General features: G+C 43.5%; 1 protein-coding gene across 1 annotated transcript; it reads right to left on the bottom strand.

The window, feature by feature from the left end:
- Positions 1 to 1,160: 1,160 nt before the first annotated feature.
- slc1a3b (solute carrier family 1 member 3b) lies at positions 1,161 to 24,339 on the bottom strand. Its single transcript, XM_063212714.1, has 9 exons — positions 24,159 to 24,339; positions 21,837 to 21,974; positions 14,610 to 14,814; positions 11,140 to 11,182; positions 9,429 to 9,700; positions 7,537 to 7,770; positions 3,896 to 4,090; positions 3,234 to 3,368; positions 1,161 to 1,380 (listed from the first exon to the last, which is right to left on the bottom strand). Exons 1-9 carry the CDS (start codon positions 24,337 to 24,339, stop codon positions 1,161 to 1,163), a joined length of 1,623 nt encoding a protein of 540 aa, XP_063068784.1.
- Positions 24,340 to 26,328: the final 1,989 nt, after the last annotated feature.

The following is a 26,328-nucleotide window of genomic DNA, read 5'->3' as shown; positions in this document are numbered from 1 at the left end:
TCCTGTTAAAGGAATGCAAGAAGAAGTGGCTCGCAGTCAGTAAGTAAACAGTCGTCAATTCTAAAAACAACTCAACATGCATACCGGTATGTGAAATGCCTCGTGCGTGGTGACCCTGATTTTTTTTTTTCCCCTCAGTCAGCATCAAGAATACTCAATTCACATAATGTGTATTTTTGTGAACATAACTCCTCAAAACATTCTCATATCATTCTTTGAGTGGAAAGCTGAAGGTAAAGAGTTGCTCCCCTCATTCAAGTCACATTTTTGGCAGGGAATACTTTTCCAATGCTGCTTCTTTTATTTGATCTCTTGTGTTCACACGTGACAATACTTGACCTTTCGAAAACGGACTCAAAATCTAGATTACAAATCCAAAACTCAATAAAAAACAATAAACACTGCATTAATAACAGCATAATTTGTACACAAAAAGTACAAAAGAAGACGAAGACGAGGACAAAAGTCAAAAATCAAATGTGAGAATGTGTGTGTATGTGTGACTGTATAGGCCCCTACTACATCTGGCCTGCTGAAGATAGGAGGGTGTACGTCCAGAAGGAAGGTTTTGTAACTAACTATGGTAACTTAACTCAAGTGGTAAACCACCTAATATCAGAGCCCTCTGCCTTTGTTTTGATTGGAGAATAAAGCTTCAAGGGTCAGTTATTAGTAGGTTCATGGCTTGTTCTAAGTTAACCTACCTTGGCCAGTAACAGCAGAACCATTGTTTTGGTAGAGGTGTATGAAGTAGAAGTAAAAGTACTCTTAATTATGTAATTATCACACTAATGCACGATCGTATATAGTTTGTACACCAACCATTCCACTGTCCCTACCCTGAAAAAATGAAAGGTTCCTTAAAGAACCCTCACTTGTCATTATGGAAGAACCCCAGATTTCTGTAGAACCATGGGGTTCATCCAAGAACTTTTAGGTTCTTCAGAGAACATCTGGAGTTACTCAGTAAACTTTTGGGTTCCACCATGAACCAGCTGAAGGTTCTTTGAGGCAGTTTTCTTCAGTAAATAAGGTTGGTACACTGTAAGAGTACTTCTATTTCTACATTACACACTTCTGCTTATTGGAACACCGCCCCTGACCACACAATGGAACGCATATCGACTCCCTCGACCTTGACCGTCCTCTTCTAGTCTAGGCTACATCTTGGTCTCGGTGTCGGGTGGCGGCCTCTCGTTCTCGTACTCGTTCTCCTGGGTGGAGATGAGCTGGTAGGGCTTCTTGAGCTCGCTGCTCTCCTCCACCACAGAGTTGCCCATCTCCGCGTCCTTGGCCATCAGCTCGTCCTTGGAGAGGAACTCGATGATGCCCGCCCCAATGGAGTCGCCCAGCACGTTGGTGGTGGTGCGTAACCGGTCACTGGAAAGGAAGATATGGGGGGGAGACCAGATGTGAGACTTATATACCAACATAGGAGAGAGACAAGATATGAAACATATAACACGAGAGAGACAAGATATTAAATATAGCCTACAACATGAGGAAGAAAAGATATGAAACATGCAACATGAAGGAGACATGATATTTGGTCTGAGGAAGGCCTGTGGTTGCCCTAAAGGTCACACTGCAATAAAATAGATTAAGGGCCTCTGCACATCGGCCCCGACGGCACTGCGTAGCACTTTCTCTTCCGACACAATTCTGACCCCCAAACCCAATTTCACACGAACCAAGCATGGATAGTCAATGGGTGGCGCCGACAAAATAGAACTTGTCTCTAATCGCTTGCCGACATCTGCGAATGTCAATGGACATCAGCGCCGGTGTGCGGTGTTGTATTGACAACAATGGAATCGAACTTTGGAAGAGCAGTTCTCAGCACTTTGTCGGAGCCGATGTGCGAGGGCCCTAATACGTATAAAGGAGTTTCTGATGCCCGCCTTTAGGGCCTCCGCACATCGGCTCCGACAAAATGCTGAGCACTACTCTGCCAAAGTTCGATGTCCGCAGAGAGACTAGAGACGAGTTCTATTTTGCCTGCGCTGCCCATTGACTATCCATGCTTAGTTCGTGTGAAATTGGGTTTGGGGGTCAGAATTGTGTCGGAAGCGAAAGTGTTCGGCAGTGTAGGAGTCAAGGAGTGCCCTATGTTTCAGTATCCCTCCTCCAGTGCTCCCTCTGCCCTCCGAGTCCGACCTCATTCGATGACATCAATGAATCTCAGTATGACAAGTTTTCATACAATATCTCACAAAACCATTATTCAGAAGTTACTCTGTTGGCTGGTGCTGTGGCGCAGCACACAATATGGGCTTGCATGTCTATTGGCACCCGGGTTCGAGTGAGACCTGGTTCATATCCAGACCGTGGCCAATCTCTCTCTCCCATGCTCTTTCCCTCCCACTCTCTTCCTGACATACTGTCGACTGTCCTATCTACAACAAAGCTGATAATAGTTGAGCTTTTTCATCTTATGGAATGATGCCTAAATGACAATAAAACCGTTTTAAAGACTGACAACAACATCAACGCCATGGGTTGACTTTGAAAACTCCAGGCGTCTCAGGTGAGCTCTTTGAGAGCAAGCTGGTTATCACCACGTTCCCCTGCAGATCATTGACACCTTTAGCATCTTCCATTTTAGCAGCGGGTCCTCGCTGTCTATGTGGACCACCCTACTTTCAGATGAGACCTTTTTTTTCCTGTTATCCAATTAGCTGAGGAAGAACAGGGAGGGGGATTCTAATTGAAATGATTAATTTGGGTAACCTAATTATATTTCTATGTAAAAACCCTTTTGAAATATCTCAACATTCATAGAGAAAAAAAAATGTAGAACAAGACTCATGGGCATATTAAAAAAGTGTGTCACTAGGGTGCTGCATGAAACCTCCACAAATGGGTACAAAGAGAGACTTGCACTGTGTAATGGCAAATAAAGGAAGAAAAAAACACACTCACAAACAGCGTCTCCTTATTTATTTATATTACCACCATGTCCATGGCAAATAACCACCACTTTGCTTTTGCCATTAACATCCAGGAGAATTGTCATCCGTACATGCATATATTTTTGTATTAACCCTTTCAGGAGTAAAGCTTTTCCCCCAGTTTTTCTAGAACTTAACCAGACGATTCTACAGGCCCATCGAACCCTCTGTTAGAAGTCAAGCAAAGTGCTTGTGACATTATCATAAGAACTCAACATTTTGCACAAAAAAAAAGAGTTGTAAACACTTGGCTATGGATATGAGGACTTTGAGAACACTTACAGGAACCAATCAACAGCAATGATCAACGTGATGTCATCGGTTGGAAGACCCACAGAGGTCAGCACGATAACCATGGTGACCAGGCCAGCCTGGGGGATTCCAGCAGCTCCAATGCTAGCCGCCGTAGCTGTAATGCTAAAGCATAAATAACAATTAAATATCCATTGAAACGGTAATGTATATAAGATGCTATGTAGGAGGTAATGATTTATGGACATTAGTTTTAAAGGGGGTCTATGTAGGATTAAGCGTTTAATTAACCACTGTCCCGAGTCAGACGATGCTTATTTGAGTCATTAGTAAGTGAACGATGACTCTCGCGACCACACACATTGTTCGTCCGCTGAGAACCCCAAATGTAGCTTTTGACAGAGCGGCCCGCTACGAGTGTTGTGGGAAACACTTTTCATACGAAAAATCGCTATACATACGGTATTCAGATATGTATCAACTGCAGGCATTCTGTGATGAAAAACATTCTCACAGCAGGCTTATTTAAACACCATTTTTTCATGACGGTGTAGATCTTGAGACAGGCATGTGTGTGTGTGTGTGTGTGTGTGTGTGTGTGTGTGTGTGTGTGTGTGTGTGTGTGTGTGTGTGTGTGTGTGTGTGTGTGTGTGTGTGTGTGTGTGAACCTTCCTCATAAGTTTTGTTTGTACCTGATTGTGATGATCTGGCCAAAGTTCATGTCCATGTTGTTGACCTGAGCAATGAATATGGCTGCCAGTGCTTCATACAGCGCTGTGCCGTCCATATTGATAGTTGCACCCACTGGTAACACGAAACGAGTGACCCTCCTGTCCACTTGGTTGTTCTCCTCGAGGCATTTGAAGGTGATGGGTAAAGTTGCTGAGCTGAAAGAGACAAACGTGGCAACATTGCTTAGCTTTGCAAAACCTGTCTGATCTAAGAAGTGCACATGGTGGTCAAATAAAGATGCATCGGTGAAGAGAATATATATGTTACATCATAGTAATTGACAATCATTCATTCTGCAAAGGCATTGAAGCATCATGTCACTTATTGAAATAACTCAGTAGGCGTTAGACACAATGGATAGTTTAAAACAAGATCAAGTTGAAGAGACTTATTGACATAAAACAAATAGCAACGAAATTGTGTGCGGAGCACAACACTGTGTAGTAGTTCTAGATTCTCATAAAAAAACTACTGCAAAGTTGGGCCACCATCTTGGATTCTTCTACTCTTCTGACTGTCTGCTGGCCAGCCTCTATGCTTATAATTGTGTGTTCTGTATCCGAGACCTGGATGAGGTGCAGTGATATGCAGACAGCCTACTGTGCTGTGAGGCCTGTGAGACAGCTTTGACTTTGATTAGTTGGTCTAGGTCCCACATATATATATGAAAACAAAATGCCACATTGACCATTCCTTTGTATTGGAATGAATGGCTGAAGTCAGATCACAGCCATTTTTTGCCAACATATAGGGCCTATGCTGCCATCAATTGATAATAATGATAATAGATTAGTTTTATTTAGCACTCTTCTTGATACTGAAAGCCAACAAGGCCATACGCACATTATCCTGTAGGTGGCGGTAACATCTATGGAAAACATAGGATAGTAGCCCAAGACAATGGCGCCCAGGGTTTGGTTCATATCTATACTGCCCTACAATTTCAGAACGCAGTATAATTCAAAATGGCAAACTGAGAAAAAAGACTTTAAAGTTTCCTTTCTCGCCACGCGACTGTGTTGGAGGTAAAGTGGTGATGACACTTCCATATAATACTTTTTTATGGTGGAAATTTATGCACACAAGAAAAAAGCAAAAAAAAACCAACATTCTCATTACTTTTTAGCTGAAAAATCATTATACTGCGTTCTGTTGTGGTATTCTGTCTACACACAAAAACCACGGTGTCAATGGAGAAGTGCAGTATATTGCGCATTATACTGCATTCTTGGCTAGTACGACGTAACCTCCTAAAACCAAAAAGCGCAGTATAATCAATTTTTATCGTTTTTTTTCCGAAACGGGACCAAGTTGGACCAAAACATTCTAACACATGAAAAAGAAGGTATTTTAAAGCCAATTTCCGGTCTAAACCCATTTTCGACCATTTTCAAGATACTGCGTTCTGATATTGTAGGGCAGTATAGCTCCCATATTGAGATGTACAGTATTATTGTCTTCAGCTTTGTACCGGAAGCTGGCAATTGCTAGCGGTTCCCTCTACTACAGTTCTCTACCTGAGACCTGCAGGACACATTGACGCATTCATGACACTGTATGTGTTGTCTGGGTCCAGCCAAAGCTGTGTGTGTGTGTGCGTGCGTGCGTGCGTGCGTGCGTGCGTGTCTGTATGCATGTCTGTGTGTGTGTGTGTGTGTGTGTGTGTGTGTGTGTGTGTGTGTGTGTGTGTGTGTGTGTGCGTGCGTGCGTGCGTGCGTGCGTGCGTGTGTGTGTGCGTGTCTGTGTGTGTGTGTGTGTGCGTGTCTGTGTGCGTGCGTGTGCATGCATGCATACTCGCTCACCTGGAGGAGGTGACCAGGGCGGTGATGAGAGCCTGCCCCTTGAGGCTTTGGCTCATATTTTTCCCCAGCACCCAAGTACAGGTTTATGCTCTGCACTTTACATGTGCTTTATATGTACAGTGGGGCTGGCGCCCAGGGGCCCAAGGGTCCAATACCATGCTGGTAGTATCCAAGGCACTCTTCCCAAAAAAGTTAAAATAGCTTTATTAAATGGCTAAATCATTGTAGAAAAGTTAACACTTTTTTAACTTTTCTACAATGATTTAGCCATTTAATAAAGCTATTTTAACTTTTTTGGGAAGAGTGCCTTGGATACTTCGTTTCTTTTGCATCCCATTTTTTTGACCAAAGAGCACCTTCGGACTACCAACTAAAAACGCTGTAGCCCTCCAACTTTTCCTATTGTACCATGCTGGTAGTGTTGCCAAAATCAAAACACCAAAAGTCTCTATTGCCTCTATGAAAACCAACTCCTGGTCCCCGGGCCCCAGAAACGCCCCCCATACTCTGGGCCTGTTTACACGTATACTGTATCTGTTTTAGATGTCTTCATAACACCGAATATTGTCAGCTATTCAGTTTATCCAGTCAATGCAACTCTTCCACCCCTTTTTTTGCCAACGAGGGCAGATCCAGTTGGCGTTCATGACCTCAGTTTACATGTATACTGTATGTGTTTCAGATGTCTTCATCATAACACTGACAATTGTCAGCTATTCATTCTGCTTGAGAGCTACATGGTATGGGGTAACAGACCAGGAGGAGGTGTATGGGGTGTAGTACTGACCTGGAGGAGGTGCATGGGGTACTGACCTGGAGGAGGTGCATGGGGTATAGTACTGACCTGGAGGAGGTGCATGGGGTATAGTACTGACCTGGAGGAGGTGCATGGGGTATAGTACTGACCTGGAGGAGGTGCATGGGGTATAGTACTGACTTGGAGGAGGTGCATGGGGTATAGTACTGACCTGGAGGAGGTGCATGGGGTATAGTACTGACCTGGAGGAGGTGCATGGGGTACTGACCTGGAGGAGGTGCATGGGGTTTAGTACTGACCTGGAGGAGGTGCATGGGGTTTAGTACTGACCTGGAGGAGGTGCACGGGGTACTGACCTAGAGGAGTTGCATGGGGTACTGACCTGGAGGAGGTGCATGGGGTATAGTACTGACTTGGAGGAGGTGCATGGGGTATAGTACTGACCTGGAGGAGGTGCCCAGGGTCTACTGACCTGAAGGAGGTGCATGGGGTATAGTACTGACCTGGAGGAGGTGCATGGGGTTTAGTACTGACCTAGAGGAGGTGCATGGGGTATAGTACTGACCTGGAGGAGGTGCATGGGGTATAGTACTGACCTGGAGGAGGTGCATGGGGTACTGACCTGGAGGAGGTGCATGGGGTATAGAACTGACCTGGAGGAGGTGCATGGGGTACTGACCTGGAGGAGGTGCATGGGGGTACTGACCTAGAGGAGGTGCATGGGGTATAGTACTGACCTGGAGGAGGTGCATGTGTAACGGAGGCTAACTAGCACAGAGTTGGCGTGGAACGTTGGTAAACCTCCCTCCGATAACCTCATAAAGTCTCGTGCCGTTGGGCCGAGAGACTAGTCTCTTGGCCCAGCGGTATCGTACTGTGTCTCCCATTGCCGGACCGTTGTAGTTGACGAGATCGCACGTTCGATCCCCGAGGGGGGTGAACAGGTGCAAGATGACCTCCGTCACACATGGGCTACTGACCAGGAGGAGGTGCATGGGGTATAGTACTGACCTGGAGGAGGTGCATGGGGTATAGTACTGACCTGGAGGAGGTGCCCAGGGCGGTGATGAGGGCCTGCAGGAGGCCCGTGATGAAGATCAAGGGGTTCTTGCGGGTGATGAGGAAGTAGAGCGTGGGCAGCACGATCATGCCGTGGATCATCAGGCCGATGATGACGGTCACGGTGTACATGCCCAGCTGGCCGCCCATCTGCGTGATGTCGTCCATCTCCACGATCTTGCCGGCGATCAGGAAGAGGATGCCGATCGGGGCGTACCTGACAGGACGGGGAGGGGAGGGGAGGGGGGAGGAGGAGAACACATTGGACACACACAGGTGAGACCTTAAAAGACGATACATCTGGATTGGACAATGAGTTGGTGAAGCCGAAGATAACATTGGACTAAGGGGTAGGGCTGTGTTGTGGAGCAGAGCATTTGCCCCTGGGACCAGCGCCATCCCGCCTTGTGCATAGGTGACATATACGGTAGTATTACGACTTTAGCGGGCCATATGGGGGGCCCTGTCAGTGTTTTGCCCTCGGGCCCTGTGTGCAATTGTTCCGCCACTGATTAGGCAGCACAGGTCCTCAAGACCTTAACAGAGGTAGGCTACATGCAATTAAAGGAGAACACCGTTTTTTTGGCATTGGGCCCTTGATTTCACATTATTCCATCATGTTCTAGTGAGCCATGGTAGTTTTGTGTCATTTGGAGCCCTTCCGAAGATATTCGGTTTTGTCATATCCAAGTAACGTCTTCCTTTGGGCAACGAGTTGAAAGCACGAACTAAACTGTTCATAATTTATTCTTTATGGTATGACACCACTCATGGTTGAAAAAGGTAGGTCTGCACACTGCCGATAAGCTCCAAAAATAACATAATTGGAGAGTGGATAGTGGCAACGGCAGGGTCAAAGGAAATGATGGCCAGTTTGGGGGAAGGTGGAAGGAAGGGAAGGAAACATATCACACAGCACACGTCAAGTGAAACTTCAAAATGCAAAGTGTGCGATGAACATCCGTGTGGATGGTAAAAAAGCTAGGTAAGAATCAACTGAAGTCGCAAAACTCTAGCCCAATGGTCAGGACACACTTACTGTATGTTATATCAGGCTTCAGACAAGCAAACAACTTAAGTTAAATTCATATTTAAATCTACTGGACAAAATGCAATGGCTATGTAATATGTGCACATTTAATGAGCTTTCGGCCTCATTTGTATGAAAATAAATACAATTCAGAAATCTTCCAATATAAAAATTCTAAGGTTTTATGTCCCTAATAACTTTCATGGTCCTGCCTATTAATCTATTTTTGGCTTCTCTAGGTGTGCCCTCTTGCTTAAAGGTGCACAGTGTAAAATGTGTAGTAGTTTTTTCCCAAATGTAATGCTGCCAATTCACAGATGTTACCTTTTTCACAAATACTTACCACCACCATCAAATTCTAAATAGTCATTATGACTGAGAAAATAGCACTTTTCATACAGGTGGATCTTCTCCATGTCCGCCATTTTGAATTCCCAGAAATAGATATTTTAGCTGCAAAACTTGCAGAACTTTGGTCATTCTAGTAAATATTAGTTTATTATCTAGTAATATTTGTGAAAAGATCAAATTTGGCAATAGGCAGCACAGTTTCAATGAGCAGCATAGTTGCAATACCTACTCTGGCCACCATCCAACACAGAGCATCTTGAAATCAGTGTTGCCAGATTGGGCTGTTTCCCGCCCAATTGGGCTGCTTGGAATGGCTGTCTGTGGGTAAAAATGGCATTTTGCACGAAAAACCGCCCAATTTTGCCCATAGAAATCGATAGAATTGGGTGGGATTTAGTGCTTACAGGCGGGTTTTCAGCATTTTTTGGGCTGGAAATCATCAGCCTAATCTGGCAACTCTGCTTGAAATACAGCAGAACGCGGCTGGCACTCACCACATGATGATGGACACCAGCTTCATGATGGCCTCGTTCAAGCTGTCAAAGAAGCTGCGGAGCGCCTGGCCCTGCTCCTTCATGTTGCCGATGATGAGGCCGAAGCACATGGAGAAGACCACCAGGCCCAGGGCGTTCACCCCGTTGGTCGCCCCCGGCATCGGGATGACCTCCTCTCGAGTGATCACCTGCGTGTTGTTGGTCAGGTTGGTGATGCTCTCGTTCACCGTGATGGTCACCTGCACAGTCCGCTTGCCGTATTGTGTCTTGAACTACAGTTGGAAGATGAGGAGGAGAAGGAGAGAGAGAGAGAGAGAGAGAGAGAGAGAGAGAGAGAGAGAGAGAGAGAGAGAGAGAGAGAGAGAGAGAGAGAGAGAGAGAGAGAACAGTGAAGAAGGGAGAGAAAAGTAATACACAATGAAGACAAGAGATGACAAGGACTGTTTTAAGCTTAAAGGTTTGACATAAACAAACATTAAATGTTAGGTTAGGTAATTAAAGGCGAAGGTTTGAAACAAACAAACATTTAAGGGTTGTTGTTACAAATAAACTACATTTGAAGCACATTTTCCCAAGCTTGTCACAAAGCCAACACTGTTGAAATCAATGAGTAAATTTAAGAAAGTCATAATACAGTGGGGTTTGACTTGGTCTGGTGATATTGTTTCTGATCCAGCTGGCTCTGGGTTCATCAACCCTGGTGTGAACGTCCGGCACCACAAAGCCTTTCTACCCCGTTGGCCAGCGTCTTCAATGGTGGACCATGGGCTCGGTATTGTCAAACACCAGTGGTTGCTTCATAACAGTTTCCGCACCCTCCCGGCCTGTTTTACCCGCCCCTTAGTACCCAGTCAATGCAACTCTTGCACCCCTTTTTTTGCCAACGAGGGCAGATCCAGTTGGCGTTCATGACCTCGGATCATCTCCAGCCAAAAGCACTCATGCATGGGATTTCTCTCTCACTATCGTTCCAAATGACCCTTTGCATACCCTTCTAGCCTAGTAAACCAGCTCCACCCAGGGCGGGATTAAGATGGCCCGGGGCCCCTAGACTACAGGTTGCTGTGGGGCCCCCCAGGAAGGTAAATTTCTCGACAAATGTACATAGACAGTGTCATATTTAGGAGCTAGGAATTAAGGGTACCATGTCTACCGACTGCACTCAACATTACAGATGGGCTTGTCTATATTGCATCTTGTCACAATTCTGCAATTTTTCACTTTTGTCAAATCAGGGGGCCCCTGGCAGATGGGGGCCCCTACGCTGCAGCCATATCTAGCCTGTGCATTAATCCGGCCCTGGCTCCACCCGCTGGACGCCAACATTTTAAGGCCAAAATTTTATCAGGCCAATACCCTTCATGAATTAGATTTACAGTTCATGAACATGACTTGGACTACTGCCCTAACTTGTGTCTCCAACTGCAACTTCATTCCTGCTTCTGTACATCCAAATGATATAATATCTGACAATAATGGTCTCTACTTCTAACTGCTGACAAATCTTTTGGAATCATTCATGAAAAAGCAACCACACTTCCTGAGACATCACCCATCCACTACGACGGGTTGCGTTGAAACTGAAAAGGGAAACATCTGCATGCTGTGCAGTGCAAATCAACAGAACCTTTAAACCTCTGGAAAAGTAGATCATGAAAGAAATACAATCAGTTTCCTTTTCTCTTATAATGAGAATGGGAAAGGAAGTTACCTGTTGTGTGCAAGCTTGGACGAGGTTGGGAGGGAACATATTTCTGAAAACACACAAAAAGAAACTTCATCAGGGATAAATTTGAGAGGGCAGTATCATTTTTGCATACTAAGTTGAACGGACCTCAGAGATAAACATTTGGTCAGTATAATGAAGCCATTTTAGCCTAAGCCCTTTTTGGGAAAAGGTGCCCTCTGCCTATTAAAACCTAAATATCTCAGCCGCCGAAGCACATAAAAACATGAAATGAGATGCACTTACAGTGAGGAGAATAAGTATTTGATCCATTGCTGATTTTGTTGGTTTGCCCACTAATAAAGACATGATCATTCTATAATATTAATGATAAAATGTATTCTAATATGGAGAGACAGGATATCAAAAAGAAAATCCAGAAAATAACTTTGAAGAATATATTTTAATTAATGTGTTTTCCATTGAGGAAAATAAGTATTTGACCCCTCTAGTCAAAGAAGACAAAATACTTGGTGGCAAAGCCCTTGTTTTCTCATTCAGAGGTCACTTGTTTCTTTCAGTTAATGACAACGTTTGTGGATATATTAGAAATGATTTTTGTCCACTTTTCTTTGCAGATCATCTCTAAATCATTTAAGTTGTATGACTGTAGCTTGGCAAATGGGATCTTTTGTCCCCTTCACAGGATTATTATAGGGTTAATGTTTGGAAACTGTCTAGGCCACTTCATGACCTTAATGTGCTTCTGCTTGAGCTACTCTTTCGTTGCTTGGGCTGTATGTTATGGATTATTATCATATTGGGAGGCCAATCCATGACCCACCTTCAGTCTAGTGGTGGTGGGAAAGAGGTTGGCATGCAGCATTGTACGTTTACATGTCTCCCTTCATCCATTCCTTGACAATGTGAAGTTGTCCTGTGTCTTGGCCAGACAAACAACCTCAAAACATAATGTTACCACTTTCATGTATGATGTTGGAGAAGGTGTTGTTCTTGGGATCATAGGCAGCATTTCTCTTCCTCCAAACACATCGAGTTGTGTTAATGCCAAACAGTTTGATTTTGGTGTTATCTGATTCCAGCACCTCCCAATCATATCCTAATCCAGTTTGACGTTCATTGGCAAACTTCAAGTGAGCCTGAACAGGTTCCTTCTGAAGCAGGGGTACCATACATGCACTGGAGGATTTTAATCCGCTGTGGTATTAAGTGTTTCCAATAGTTTTCTTAGCGATTGAGTTCCCAGCTGCCTTGAGATCATTTCCCAGCTCCTCCCATACAGTTTTAAAGCGCTTTATCTCTTTTTTTCTGGTTATTAAATTCCCACAAGGTAAAATCTTGTATGGAACCACAGACAGGCCTAAGATTGATGATTGATGATCATTTTGTATGTCCTAAAATTGGGAAGAAATGCACCAACAGCTTGCTCCTTAATATCTAGGAGCCCATTTCAGCCTTGTTGAGTTCTAAAATCTTGTCCCTGACATCCTTCTACAGCTTTTTGGTCTGTACCATGTTGGCGAGTTTAGTTTGATTGACTGGCCGATTCTCTGGACTGATTCTGCAGATTCAATGTGTCTTTAATGCAGGTTACTATTAACAGGTGTGTTCAATTCAGATAACAAGTTGATTGGAAGTGCCATTTGATCTGCGGGATCAGAACTCTTAATGGTTGGCAGGGGATCAAATACTTATTTCCCTCAATGAAATATAAATCAATTAATATATATTCTTTAGAGTTAATTTCTGTATTTTCTTTTTGATATTCTGTCTCATCATATTATAATACATATTATCATTAACATGAAAGACTGGTCATGTCTTTATTAGTGGGCAGACCAACAAAATCAGCAAGGGATCAAATACTTATTCTCCTCACTGTATAAGCTAGAACCTTCATTGCACTAGAATGTGTTCATTCAGCTCTAACATACCTATTTTTTAATAAAACAGCTAAAATCTCAAGAACCTTAATGCAGCGTATATGTCGCTCCAGGACACAATGGGTTAAAACATTGTTATTGTTTTAGCTACCGAAGCAACATCGCTCCACAAACCTAACTGTACTGTCTGACCCAGGAGCAGGTTGTTGCTCAGAGATCTAAAATGGGCAGGCCATATCCCAAGACACCAGGACTGTCGCCGAAAGCCTGCCCTGGACCCTAGAGGTAGACCCCAGAGGTCAGAGGTCAGTGTATCTGCAGCAGGGCTTACTGTACATATCAACAGGGTGCAATTTTGTTCCCCTTCTGGTTTTTGTATCTCCTCTTCTTTTACATGACTTTAATCTCTGTTTAATCCAACTCTATTGATATTGCTCGATATCTGAAAACCACCACCACCACTCCCTTTTCAACAAATCACGCACTGCATATCAGGTGTCTGCTGAATCTAATCTAATGCGCGGCCCTGGTTACATTCTATCCACGGCGGAGTGATTATTAGGTGTGATGAGTCTCCGGGGATGATGTCCACCTAGACATCCTCCTCCTTGCCGACGCGTAGAATGCCAGTAAAACGCATCTCATCCAATCAGATAACGCAAAATAAATTGACCGGATCTAACTATTGTATAATGTAATGTAATGAATAAGAATGCTTCACCTGGGGGTGGAAGTGGGCCAAGGTGCCATACCATTGCACTGGGTTCCATTCCGACCTTCATTCCGAGGTCCTTTCCTGATTCCGTTTACTGGTGTTCTCAATACACAATACACTTTTTTTATATTCTTTTGATCTCTTTGATTTTTTATTTTTATCATGTTTTAATGTATTTTGTCTTTTTCCTATTTTTTCTATTTAATTCTATTTATCTATTGACTCAGAGGGCCTGCACAAGAGTTCCTATGTGCTTGGACTACTAGTTTATGCACAAATGGCAAATAAAGTACTTTGAACTTTGAACTTTGATTTTTGTTCTCTTTCACTGTCCTATCTGAATAATAAAGGCCATAAACACCACAAAAATATTGAAGTATTGAAACAAAATCCTTACCTGATGAGGTCCAGGAAGACGTAAGCTAGACTGACCTCTGATGTCTTTGTTTGTAAATCGCTATGCATAGGGCCTATATGTAATGTAATGTAATGTAAATGTAATAAACGAGAATGTCTCCCGTGATGCGGTCCTGGCTAGGCTGACCTCTCTTTGTCTTTGTAAGTTGCTATAGATCAGTGATTCTCAACATTCAACATTTTTTTTTAAACAAATGAACCCTTGGCCTCATCATTATATCTGGGTGAATGTGTATTGTATGTGTATATTCTTTGTTTTTATCATGTCATAGGCAATACAACCTGCCTGATGTGTACCTTACCTGCTGACAAAAAATTCTAACTAAAGTTTCTAACTAACTAACTAATCCTGTCATGTCTCATCATACGCCTCATCATAGGCCTGTCAATATGTCCCCCATTTGCAGCTGAGCTGAACAGTATCACATGTAATGTAATAATGTAGTGTAAATGGAATGGAATGAGTAACAATGCCTCACCTGATGAGGTCGAGGAAGGCGTCAGCGGGGCTGACCTCGGCGATCTTCTGGCGGTTGGTGAACTCGTCCTTGGAGCCCTTGCCCGGGTGGATGACGAGCACCATGATGATGCCGATGAAGACGGCGATGAAGGTGGTGGTCATGTAGTAGACGACCGCCCGCATGCCCATCTTGCCCGACGCCTTGCTGTCCAGCGCTGCCATGCCTAAGGAGACACAGGGGCAGAGCCGGCTTAACCAATAGGCAGACTAGGCAATTGCCTAGGGCAGTGTTTCTCAACAGGGGTGCCGGGGCACCCTGGGGTGCCGCGGGCCCCCCTCAGGGGTGCCGCGAAAATGTGGCTGATAAATAAATTATGTAAATATAATACATATTCGTATAAATTGATAAGTTAATGCTAGTCAGTGGAATCTTTCATCTGCCATTCATGCACAATAAAGTAAATATAGGTCACCCCAGTCAGCTGCAACTTCGAACGTAGGTCGTGTGACGTCTCCAAATGTGTTACTTTTCTAAGCTTTTGTGGTATGGGATGCGATGCCATGTTACAGCTTATTGGTTTGGGGTGCCTTGAAATTGTTCATGAACTGAAAGGGTGCCTCGCCTAAAAAAAGGTTGAGAAACACTGGCCTAGGGCCCCACCAAAACCTCCTCTCTGTAGGGGCCCCCCCAACAGTCAACATCTCCATAAAAAATACCAGCAAAAATAATTTAAAAGGGCCCCATGTCTATATTTTGCATAGGACCCCAAAAAGGGCAGAGCCGCCTAAGGAGACACAGGGGAGCTTCAGGTTAGTGGATATTAGGAGATGCTGCAGAGATCCCTTTTTTGTACTTTTTGACGATTTATGTTCTTGATGATGACGCAGACTTTCATACAGTGTGTTTGGGGCCACTGTCTTGTTGGAAACTCAGGTGAAAAGATATTAAAAATACTGTCTGACTCTTATTTTTTGTAAAATTCACACTTTCCTTTAGACAGCATGTCAAATGAATATTGTCTTTGTAGTATTTCCTTAGACTATATTTGGCTCTGCCTGAACTTCACAGCCAGTACTATGACAATAGTGGTTTAAACTTCTTCCTAAACTTGAAACAACACCAGAAATCCTACACCTCTGCCCATTGTCACAGCAGCGCTGCATTAAAAAGAACCACAACAACAGAGGCAATGGGAAGTGTCAGTCAGTCAGTCAGGCACACAACTGAAAGGCATGAGAGAAGTCAAGACCCTCTGCCCCACATACAGTACTGTCTCTTTTCAGACGGACAATAGAGGCTGTGGCTCGCTAAGCCTCTCCCATGCGGAAGCCGGAGGAGTCGAAAAGGGGTAAAACGGGTCAGTTGTCCCGGGGCCCGGTTGGTGGTTGGGCAAAATTGGGTCCTCATTACATTTTATGTAGGCTATGGCGGGTGGGGGTGTTAAGATGAATTTGTCCTGGGCCCAGTCAAAGCTGTCAGAGGCCCTGTGTGGAAGTTGGAGCCACGAGGATGAGCATGGCTTGAGAAACACTTTGGACGACCCCTTCCTAGTACGCAGCCAGTTGAGTGTGGTCAGTCCTGTCTTGTCTGTCTGGCATCATTTGGGACACCCCATCCCAAAAGAAAATCCCTCCGCACCCTCTCCCCCTCTCTTATCCCCTGGCACCCAGACAGATTTGTAAACAGAAAGAATGAATGTGATGTTTGTTGAACGCCTCTTTTTTTCCAATAGTGTTTCTGTTTTTTTTTCTTTTCTTTTTTTTCTTTTTACAAATTCAGTTTTTTGGGGTCTAGACATTTGGCTGACTTTAGCGGGTGTAGCATTCAGTGGTTAGTTATGGGCAGATGCTCCTGTCACAGCCAGCACAATACATACATACAGTAGCTGGCACCAAGCTGGAAAACTGGATAAAACTCAACACACTTTTCAGTGGATGAAGCGGAGGGATGAAATCCGTCTGACAAACAAACACCTTTTCAATGGCTGTTGGAGAAACTTGAATATTGTGGCGGTCTTTTATACGGTTTTAAGATGGTCTGCGTCAAAAAAGAGTGAATACGACAAAGATGGAATGAAATGGGGGGTCGACGACACCTGCCAGCACAAAGACAAGAAAGCCTTATAAAAACAAAATGATGATTAATAGTTTTTAAGTGAGGAAAAGCATTTTGTAGTGTTTTTTTTCTCATTTGGAAGAATGGAGAAAGTGTTCAGTAGCGGTGGGATTTGTGCTTTTTTGTAGTCCTAATTGGCGGAGAGTCCGGGAAGACTTGCTTTTCAATCCCTTCTCCTGGGTTCCATCACTTTTTCTGCCTACTACACCTCCGCCCCTTGTTACTCCCCTCATTTCTCCCTTCGTTACTCTTCTGAGTGGGCCCATCCCTCCTTTTTCCCCCCATCTCCTTTCTCCTCTTTTTTTTGTTCTGTGTTCCTCCTTCCTCCCTAACAGGCCTGGGAATGTATCGCTCACCTGCTTTTCTAGTATCACTATGACAACAGCACTGTGACAAACAGTCCTCCTCATTAATCTTTATTTTTAAAGTGTATGTTGAAGACATTATGAGCATAAAAAAGCATACAGCCGTTGGTCAAAAACGTTTTCTTGCTCTAAAGGTCAAAAGTAAAAAGTGAAATACAGAGTATAATTCATCCGCGTTTTAAAAGCGTTCTGAATTGTACTAAGACAAACGAATCAAAACGGCAGTTCACCAGCTGTGTTAAAGGGGCATAGTCAGGGGCATGTTCCACATCACCATGGCAAATAATAACAAGCTTAATAATTACGTCATCCTAAGCCCTCCTTACCGATCCTACCCCCATCCTCCTATATACAACATCCCTCTCTCTCTCTCTCTGTCCCCTCCCCATAGTCATCTCCTGCACCGCTGTGTATAGTGATGGAATGCCACGCAACAATATGGCTTTGAAGGGAGAGGTGGAGGTCGCCGTCGCTCCATTCTCCACGGCTAGTGAAGCAGCAGCAAAAAAAAGAGAGAGAGAAAGAAAGAGAGAGGGGTGGATAGAGGAGGGTGGTGGCGTTACAGTTTTTCTCGATTGCCTCCACACAAGTTCTGGTACTTCACACACAATTCTCGGAACATCTCACCCATTTCCCAACTCCCCTAGCCAATGTCACTGAACACTAAACACAATTCCTACTTAACACTCAAATTCCAAATTTAAAACACACTCTTTTCACACCATTACACACAATTCTCTGGATTACACTCAATTTTCATAAAGAAAAACACTGGGTTTCTCATGGAACACACTGTCATTCACAACACTACAATCAACTGCCATACTATGTTCACTTCCTCATAACATGGGCAAACTCTCTTCATACCGGTTTACAATCTGAAATCATCACCCCATAAGGACACACATTGCATGTCATATTGATGAAAAATGAGTGGATGCAGGGAGAAAACACATTTGTTTAGTTTTTGAACTCAAAAATATGTTATACAAGACATAACTTTCATGTGGTTACCCAATATTTTACAATACATTAGTGCAATTTTTAAATATTTTTAAAAATATGTAAAATATATACACGTCTGTGTACTCCGAGTCTAAAACCAATATTTCAGTATTTTACTACAGAAAAATACCCTCTTTAGTAAGTAGAACACTGAAGAAAATAAGTTTCTACTGTGTTTCAAGTTGAGTACAGAGTTTTTTTTTCATAGCAATAGGCTATACAGTAATGTAATGGTTTTTTGTACTGCCAAATAGGCAGTGGGGTTTATCTTTTTGTTGTTTTTGTGAAAAAAACATAAAAATCTTTCTGTTTCTGTTTGTGTGTTGTGCGAATGAAGTTTTTCCAACTTATGTCACAGTATCCATGCAATCCAGAACAAAAAAAGCCCAAGTTACTGGGAGAAATTAGTTTTACCCTGTGCCCAACAGTGTTTTAATGGGTCTGCAAATGTGTATTGTAGTGACTGTCTGTGTGTGTCATTTGACGACAAAATGAGGTTTTTAGAAGAGAGTACATTGTTTTGAGACAAGACGTGCATTTTTCAGAGGTAGTGAAGAGTTTGGCCCGTTGTGTGTGAGGTTTGGAGATTTGTGTGTAGAGTTTTGAGAATTCGAAGACCGATTCCGAAAATTGTGTGTAGGCAATCGAGAAAAACTGTAATAGAGGAGGGGGAAATGGGGATGTAGAAAGGATGTAGAAGGAGGTGGGGGTATCCCTCTGAACTGATTAGCCCCGGCCCAAGAACTGTAGAGGGTGGATGAGTACATGGTGGCTGGGTGAGGTGGGTGGATGACGTTCCCTTGATCCTCCACACCTCTGACACCTCTCTCTCAAAGCACCCACATACACCCACATACACCCGGCTTCTTCACCCCATCCCATCCCATTTCATCCCAACCCAGCCCTCTCCCGCTTTCTCTCCCGCTTTAATGTGTTTCTGTGTGTGTGTGTGTGTGTGTGTGTGTGTATGTGCACACAGTGTGTTTGTTCCAGTGTGTGTGCAGGCTCAAGTGTGTGTGTGTGTGTGTGTGTGTGTGTGTGTGTGTGTGTGTGTGTGTGTGTGTGTGTGTGTGTGTGTGTGTGTGTGTGTGTGTGTGTGTGTGTGTGTCTGTGTGTGTCTGTGTGTGTCTGTGTGTGAGCAGTGTGTGTGTGTGCACTGCGGTGCGGTGCGGTGCGGTGCGATTGGGCTGAAATCAAATGCACAAAGAGGCTGCTGTCCCTCTGCCAGTATCCCGTAAGGCGCAGACACAGAGCAGGGCAAGAGAAGAGAAGAGAAGAGAAGAGAAGAGAAGAGAAGAGAAGAGAAGAGAAGAGAAGAGAAGAGAAGAGAAGAGAAGAGAAGAGAAGAGAAGAGAAGAGAAGAGAAGAGAAGAGAAGAGAAGAGAAGCTGAGGGAGAGAAGAGAAGAGAAGAGAAGAGAAGAGAAGAGAAGAGAAGAGAAGAGAAGAGAAGAGAAGAGAAGAGAAGAGAAGAGAAGAAAAGAGAAGAGAAGAGAAGAAAAGAGAAGAGAAGAGAAGAGAAGAGAAGAGAAGAGAAGAGAAGAGAAGAGAAGAGAAGAGAAGAGAAGAGAAGAGAAGAGAAGAGAAGAGAAGAGAAGAGAAGCTGTAGATTTCACACGGAGGCCCAGAGGAGACGGCCATGGATGGGGGGGGGGGGGGGGGGGTGTTGGGGCACAGGGTTGGCACCGGTGGCACCAAAGCCAATGCCCACCTACAGGCTACAACTGGGGCTCCAGGGGCACACCTCCAAGGCCTTTTCAAGTGCTCCTGGCTGTTGCTGATCGGTTTGCTGTTCACAAATTGTTTTTCAGTGATTCGGGGGAGAAGCTAGAGGCCAGCGAGCTCACAGTAAATTCTGCAGTGTTCATTTAACACTTAGAGAGTTGATTTGACATCATTTGGACTTAAATGAACTCTTTAAGTGTTGAATTAACACCGCAACATTTACTGTGTAAGTCCCAAGTGGTGGCATCTCATTAGAAGTTGGCTGCATGCTGACTCTTAGTTGTTAAGTACATGTGAAAAAAAGTCAAAAGTGGAGTGAAAATGGGGGCGCTGTGGTGCAGCGCGCTAAGCCCCCCACATTTGAGCATGCATGCCCATGGGGACCCCAGTTCGAGCTCGGCTGGGGTAATTTTCCGATCCCACCCCGTCTCTCTGTCCCATTCGCTTCCTGTCACCATCTCAGACTGTCGTATCAAATAAAGGCATGAGAGCCTCTAAAAATATATTTGTTTTTTTTTTCAAAATGGAGTGAAATTTAGGCTCTAGATGATGTGGGACCACAGACAAATAAGAGTTTGAAATACAATTTAAAGGTACACTGTGTGAGATTTTTAGTTGTTTATTTCCAGAATTCATGCTGCCCATTCACTAATGTTACCTTTTTCATGAATACTTATCACCAGCATCAAATTCTAAGTATTCATTATGACTGGAAAAATTGCACTTTTCATACATGAAAAGGGGGATCTTCTCCATGGTCCGCCATTTTCAATTTCCAAAAATAGCCATTTTTAGCTGCAAAAATGACTGTACTTGGACCATACTAGAACATATTTGTAAATACTTAGTAAACTTTCATGTAAAGATCAAATTTGGCAATGGGCAGCCCAATTTCAATACGCAGCATAGTTGCAGTACCTTTTTTGACCATTTCCTGCAGAGTGTCCCTTTAAGAATAATATGGGGGCAAATCTGCTTGGCTAATTTAGGGTATTTTGATATGAAAGGAGCTACATGTGACATAAGCTTGACATAAAATGGCTACATGTGACGGATGCCTTTCTCATTCCCACGGACTGTGTTGGCAGCAGTGACGTCATTGGATGCTGCTGCTGCTGCACACTTCTCATTATGTCACTGACCCACCACATGTGCATCCCTAGTACAGTAATAGTACAGGTTGGATAAACTGTGACCTTATAACTGTGTCTTGTTTGCAGAGGTGTCGACCCCAAATAACTTTAAAACCCCTGCCTGCATGGATAAGACACTGTGGCAAGACTTTTACTTTTCTTATGAACCCCACATTGCCACCTACACGTGTCTGTGTTTTAAGTGCGCAACGTAGTGGAAAGGAAAAGGTGCAGAACGCTAGCCAGGCCGTGCCCTCCTAGTGACGTAACAGCTTCAGCGTTGCTACCAGTCAGGTCAAGAGCAATGCAACCTACTTTCTGAGTTCCGGCAAATACGGGAACTCCTCCCACTTTGTTGGGAAGCAAACAATCATTAGCAAACCAAGGGAGGCCATTTGGGAAATGCTGTTTGGGAAATGTTAATTGTTATGCTCTTGGTCAGACCAAGTCTCGAAGAGATTTGAAAGTCGATGATAATCAGGCTAGCAGAATGCTGCAGGGAAAAGTCACAGTACCTGAAATGAGGTCAGAGAGTAAAACATGTCACATGTGGTATTTTGTACCTCTTTAACCCATTTTGTCCTAAGCCCTTTTTTGGGAAAAGGTGGCCGCTGCCTATTAAATCCTAAATATCTCAGCCTCCAAAGCACATTCAAACAAGAAATAGGTTACATTAAAACTCTAGAACCTTCATTTTGCACTAGTATAATGTTCATTCAGCTCTAACATGCACACATTTCTAATAAAACAGCTCAAATCTCAAGAACTTGAATGCAGCGTATATGTTGCTCCAGGACACAATGGGTTAAATCAGGTTTGGCACCTCTCTGTGTGTCTGTGTGAGTGTGTGAAGTAGAAAGGAACAGGTGAGCGGACGGTGTGGGGCATCCACAGGTGCCGGTACCTGTAATGAGGCTGGAGACCAGCAGGGGCAGCACCAGCATCTGCAGCATGCGCATCAGCAGCTCCCCGGGGAAGGAGAAGTACTTCACCTCTCTATAGGACATCCCATAGGGCCTCAGAGCGAAACCCAGGATTATACCTGCAGGACACACACACACACACACACACAGCCAGTATTATTACACACCGGTGCAAGACATAACACACACCTGCTCTGAGCATTTAGCGTTATACCTGTTCAACACACTCACAGCCCATTATATGCCTGCACAAAAACACACACACCTCATTACACACCTGTTCTAAGCATGCACACGAGAATAGCCATTCAGTTTTCCCAGCACCACCCTTAACATTCCTCAGTGTGGTTTAAACATGGCCTACATTTTCATTGTTCTATTACACACAACAGAAACACAACCTATACCTGACACTACTGGTGTATTTACTCTGATGGGAATATTAGTGAACTATATGCTACAGATTCAGAATGTCACTTGTTTCTTACAGTTTTTCTCGATTGCCTCCACACAAGTTCTGGTACTTCACACACAATTCTCGGAACATCTCACCCATTTCCCAACTCCCCTAACCAATGTCACTGAACACTAAACACAATTCCTACTTAACACTCAAATTCCAGTTTTAAAACACACTCTTTTCACACCATTACACACAATTCTCTGGATTACACTAAATTTTCATAAAGAAAAACACTGGGATTCTCATGGAACACACTGTCATTCACAACACTACAATCAACTGCAACTATGTTCACTTCCTCATCACATGGGCAAACTCTCTTCATACCGGTTTACAATCTGAAAACATCACCCCATAAGGACACACATTGCATGTCATATTGATGAAAAATGAGTGGATGCAAGGAGAAAACCCATTTGTTTAGTTTTTGAACTCAAAAATATGTTATACAAGACATAACTTTCATGTGGTTACCCAATATTTTACAATACATTAGTGCAATTTTTACGTAAATATTTTTAAAAATATGTAAAATATATACACGTCTGTGTACTCCGAGTCTAAAAACAATATTTCAGTATTTTACTACAGAAAAATACCCTCTTTAGTATCTTTGTGTTATTTTTGTGAAAAAGACATAAAATCTTTCTGTTTCTGTTTGTAAGTTTTCCCAACTTATGTCACAGTATCCATGCAATCCAGAACAAAAAAAGCCCAAGTTACTGGGAGAAATTAGTTTTACCCTGTGCCCAACAGTGTTTTAATGGGTCTGCAAATGTGTATTGTAGTGACTGTCTGTGTGTGTCATTTGACGACAAAATGAGGTTTTTAGAAGAGAGTACATTGTTTTGAGACAAGACGTGCATTTTTCAGAGGTAGTGAAGAGTTTGGCCCGTTGTGTGTGAGGTTTGGAGATTTGTGTGTAGAGTTTTGAGAATTCGAAGACCGATTCCGAAAATTGTGTGTAGGCAATCGAGAAAAACTGTAAACAGCTGAGATACAACTTAAAAGTAGCATGGACAAAATGTCTATTGACCATGTATAACGACTAGATGTGAAACAGGAAGTCAAGTTACAAACCAATCCAAGTACATTACAATTTAATGATTTTTCTGAGAGAGAGAAATCTGGCACAATGAGCCACTTTAGACCTCCGAATGATGACCCATTTATAACCAATGGTGGCTTATAAAACAAAAGTATTCTAGCACGTAAAAAAAACAATAAAAAGGAATTAGAATCCCATTAAATTCATGGATTATAACAAAATGCGATACTATTTTCAAAATAGGCCTATTTGAAACACATTTCTCTACAAAACAAAAAGTACCCACAGAAAAGTCAGATGTATTCCAGTAATGAACTTGTGACCTTCAAAGGTCATTACTGAACTGGCTGATAGTAACCCATGACCTTGATCTCAATATCAGTCTGTCACAGTAAATGGAACGATGTCTCACAATTTAGGTAAGACTATTTTCAGTATTCCCCTATGCACATACATTTGCAAGAGCTTAACGCGCTGAAATGTTCCAGAACCCCATTTTGGCTCTCTGACGTTCAACTAACACAGATGTCTTTTGACTTCATACAGTAGAGATGATGCTCACAGAAAATTAATAGGCCTATTTATTGCTATTTCTGTGTCCAAGTAACATGTTGTACCTTATAAATACTTTAATTGTTTAGTTTTTTTCAAAAGATCGCAAAACTCCAAGAGACTTCAAGTTTCAATGGATGTAATTTGTATTTCACTGGACGTATAAAGTCTTTGGTGGTTTTCCCAATAAATGTTTTGTGAAACCAAAATCACAAAATCAAAGACAAAATGTTAACTCACCAACCACAACCGCTCCGACGGTGAAAAGCACAAAGGCGTTTTTCCTCAGGAAGGTCTTGACGTCGGCGTTGCTGAGGTCCTCCACCTTCTTCTTGGCCTTCATGGTGCGCATGTGGATGTTCTGCCGGAGACGAGCCACGGGGGTGCGCGCCCGCGGGGTCTCCCCTGTGCTCTTGGTCATGGTTCCACAGTGTTCACGGCCCCCAGGCTGGGTGGACGGGATACAGGGTGGGGGTGGCTATACCTGTGGCCTTTCAAAAAACAAAAACAAAAATGTGTGGCTCTTTGATGGTTGGAGATTTGGTCACAGGTGTTGGTTGGTCTTTAAGCCTTTAAGTCTTTGGAAGAGGAGGCAGAGAGGTTCCGTCTGACCTCTGTTGGAATGGGATTTTATGTTGAGATGGGAGTTTTACTACTGCTGTCACGGCACGGTCCAGACCTCCCAGAGGGCACGGCGTCTCTTGCTGGGCAGGCAACAGAAAAAAAGACAGGAATGTCTCAATACATGGCCAAAAAAATTAAGATTTAATTGGTTAGATCACCACAAAACAGGCCATATCACTGAACAAAGCAATAGATGAGTTTTAAATGATTTCCTTTGTAGTTGAAACTGCTGCCAAAGTTAATACGACTTGTAAATTACTGCTGAATTAATTCTATTGGGTCTGTAACAAATTCTTCAGCATGAATGACTTTAATTAGACATTTTGGTGCTCTGCTCTGCGCCTCCTGTCCTCTGGAGTGCTACAGTATTTGGACCATGCAGCACACAGCAGTCCTAAGTACGCTCCAGCCCAATTTCACAAACCCAGTCAATGACAATTTGGGAAAGATTCTGATATACGCACGATGATGACCCAGAGCCCAGATATTTCCCAGAGGTTTCGTGATCGTCTTTTTGACAGGGAACAAAGCATTCCTTCATTGTCTCTCTCTCTCTCTCCTTTTTTTCATTCATTGACAATACAATCTGAATGAGTTGAAATAATGGGACAAGGGCATCAAGACTGGATGTCACTTTATCTATAGCAAAAAAAAAATCAGCAACAACAAAATCCCAAATGCAAAAAAGAAGGTATCACCACAATCAAGCAAAAGAAGCAAATGGGCATCCAAACATGCACCTGTACATGGATAAGGTAACCCACAAGAGGCTTTCCCACTCATATAATGAAATCCTCCATAACCCTACACAATATATTCCATTTCCATGAAAAATAAACACCAAAAGCCAAAAGCCAAAAGCCAAAAGCGGGTCGCTTCCAGATACCTGATGTGTCAAAAATATAAGCAACAAACTCACAAACAGCAGTGAACCGCACATCTGAATGTGCACCTTTCCATGAACAAAGCCATGCGGAATTACTTTCCCATTAAAAAAGTTATAGAAACAGTGAACTTTGAGAACTCTGAGGCAAACAAAAATTCCAAATACACTTAAAACAGTTATACACAGATACTCACCAATGTGAAGTGACCCCAGTGAACGCCTAACTCCCTACGTGGGTCCTGGTGGAGGATTCAGGCGATGAGGTAGAGGAATGTCTGTGTGGCCCAGAGTGGCAGAAGGAAGAAAGAAAGAGAGAGAGAGGGAGGCTGTGGGACAGATGGATGGATGAGCGGATGGATGGACGGCCTCTTCTCTTGCCTCTTGCAGGGAGCCGTGGGGGTGTGGTGTGGTGGAGCTTCCTCATGCAGCCAGTCACAGCAGCTCAGTCTGCTGCACACTCACAAGAGAGGGTGGAGTTTAGCAACTCAACTTGCAAAGGAATGATGAGGGGTGTGGTGGTATCTCTCCCTTTTTGCATCTCTCTCTCTCTCTCTCTCTCTCTCTCTCTCTCTCTCTCTCTCTCTCTCTCTCTGAATCTCTCTCTCTCTCTCTCTCTCTCTCTCTCTCTCTCTCTCTCTCTCTCTCTTGTCTGTGTGTGTGTGTGTGTGTGTGTGTGTGTGTGTGTGTGTGTGTGTGTGTGTGTGTGTGTGTGTGTGTGTGTGTGTGTGTGTGTGTGTGTGTGTGTGTGTGTGTGTGCACGTGCTCATGCATGTTTGTGTGTGTGTGTGTGCTTGCCTGTGACAGATATAGAGGTGTTGGGAACGAAATAAACGGAAGAGGTAAGCCTATAAGAATGCGTTGGAGAGATGGACTATGATATGGTATGTGCTACTACTACTT

This window comes from Engraulis encrasicolus, chromosome 12 (genome assembly GCF_034702125.1).
Source record: "Engraulis encrasicolus isolate BLACKSEA-1 chromosome 12, IST_EnEncr_1.0, whole genome shotgun sequence".
Taxonomy (NCBI): domain Eukaryota; kingdom Metazoa; phylum Chordata; class Actinopteri; order Clupeiformes; family Engraulidae; genus Engraulis; species Engraulis encrasicolus.
This window is presented reverse-complemented; position numbering and strand designations above follow the sequence as displayed.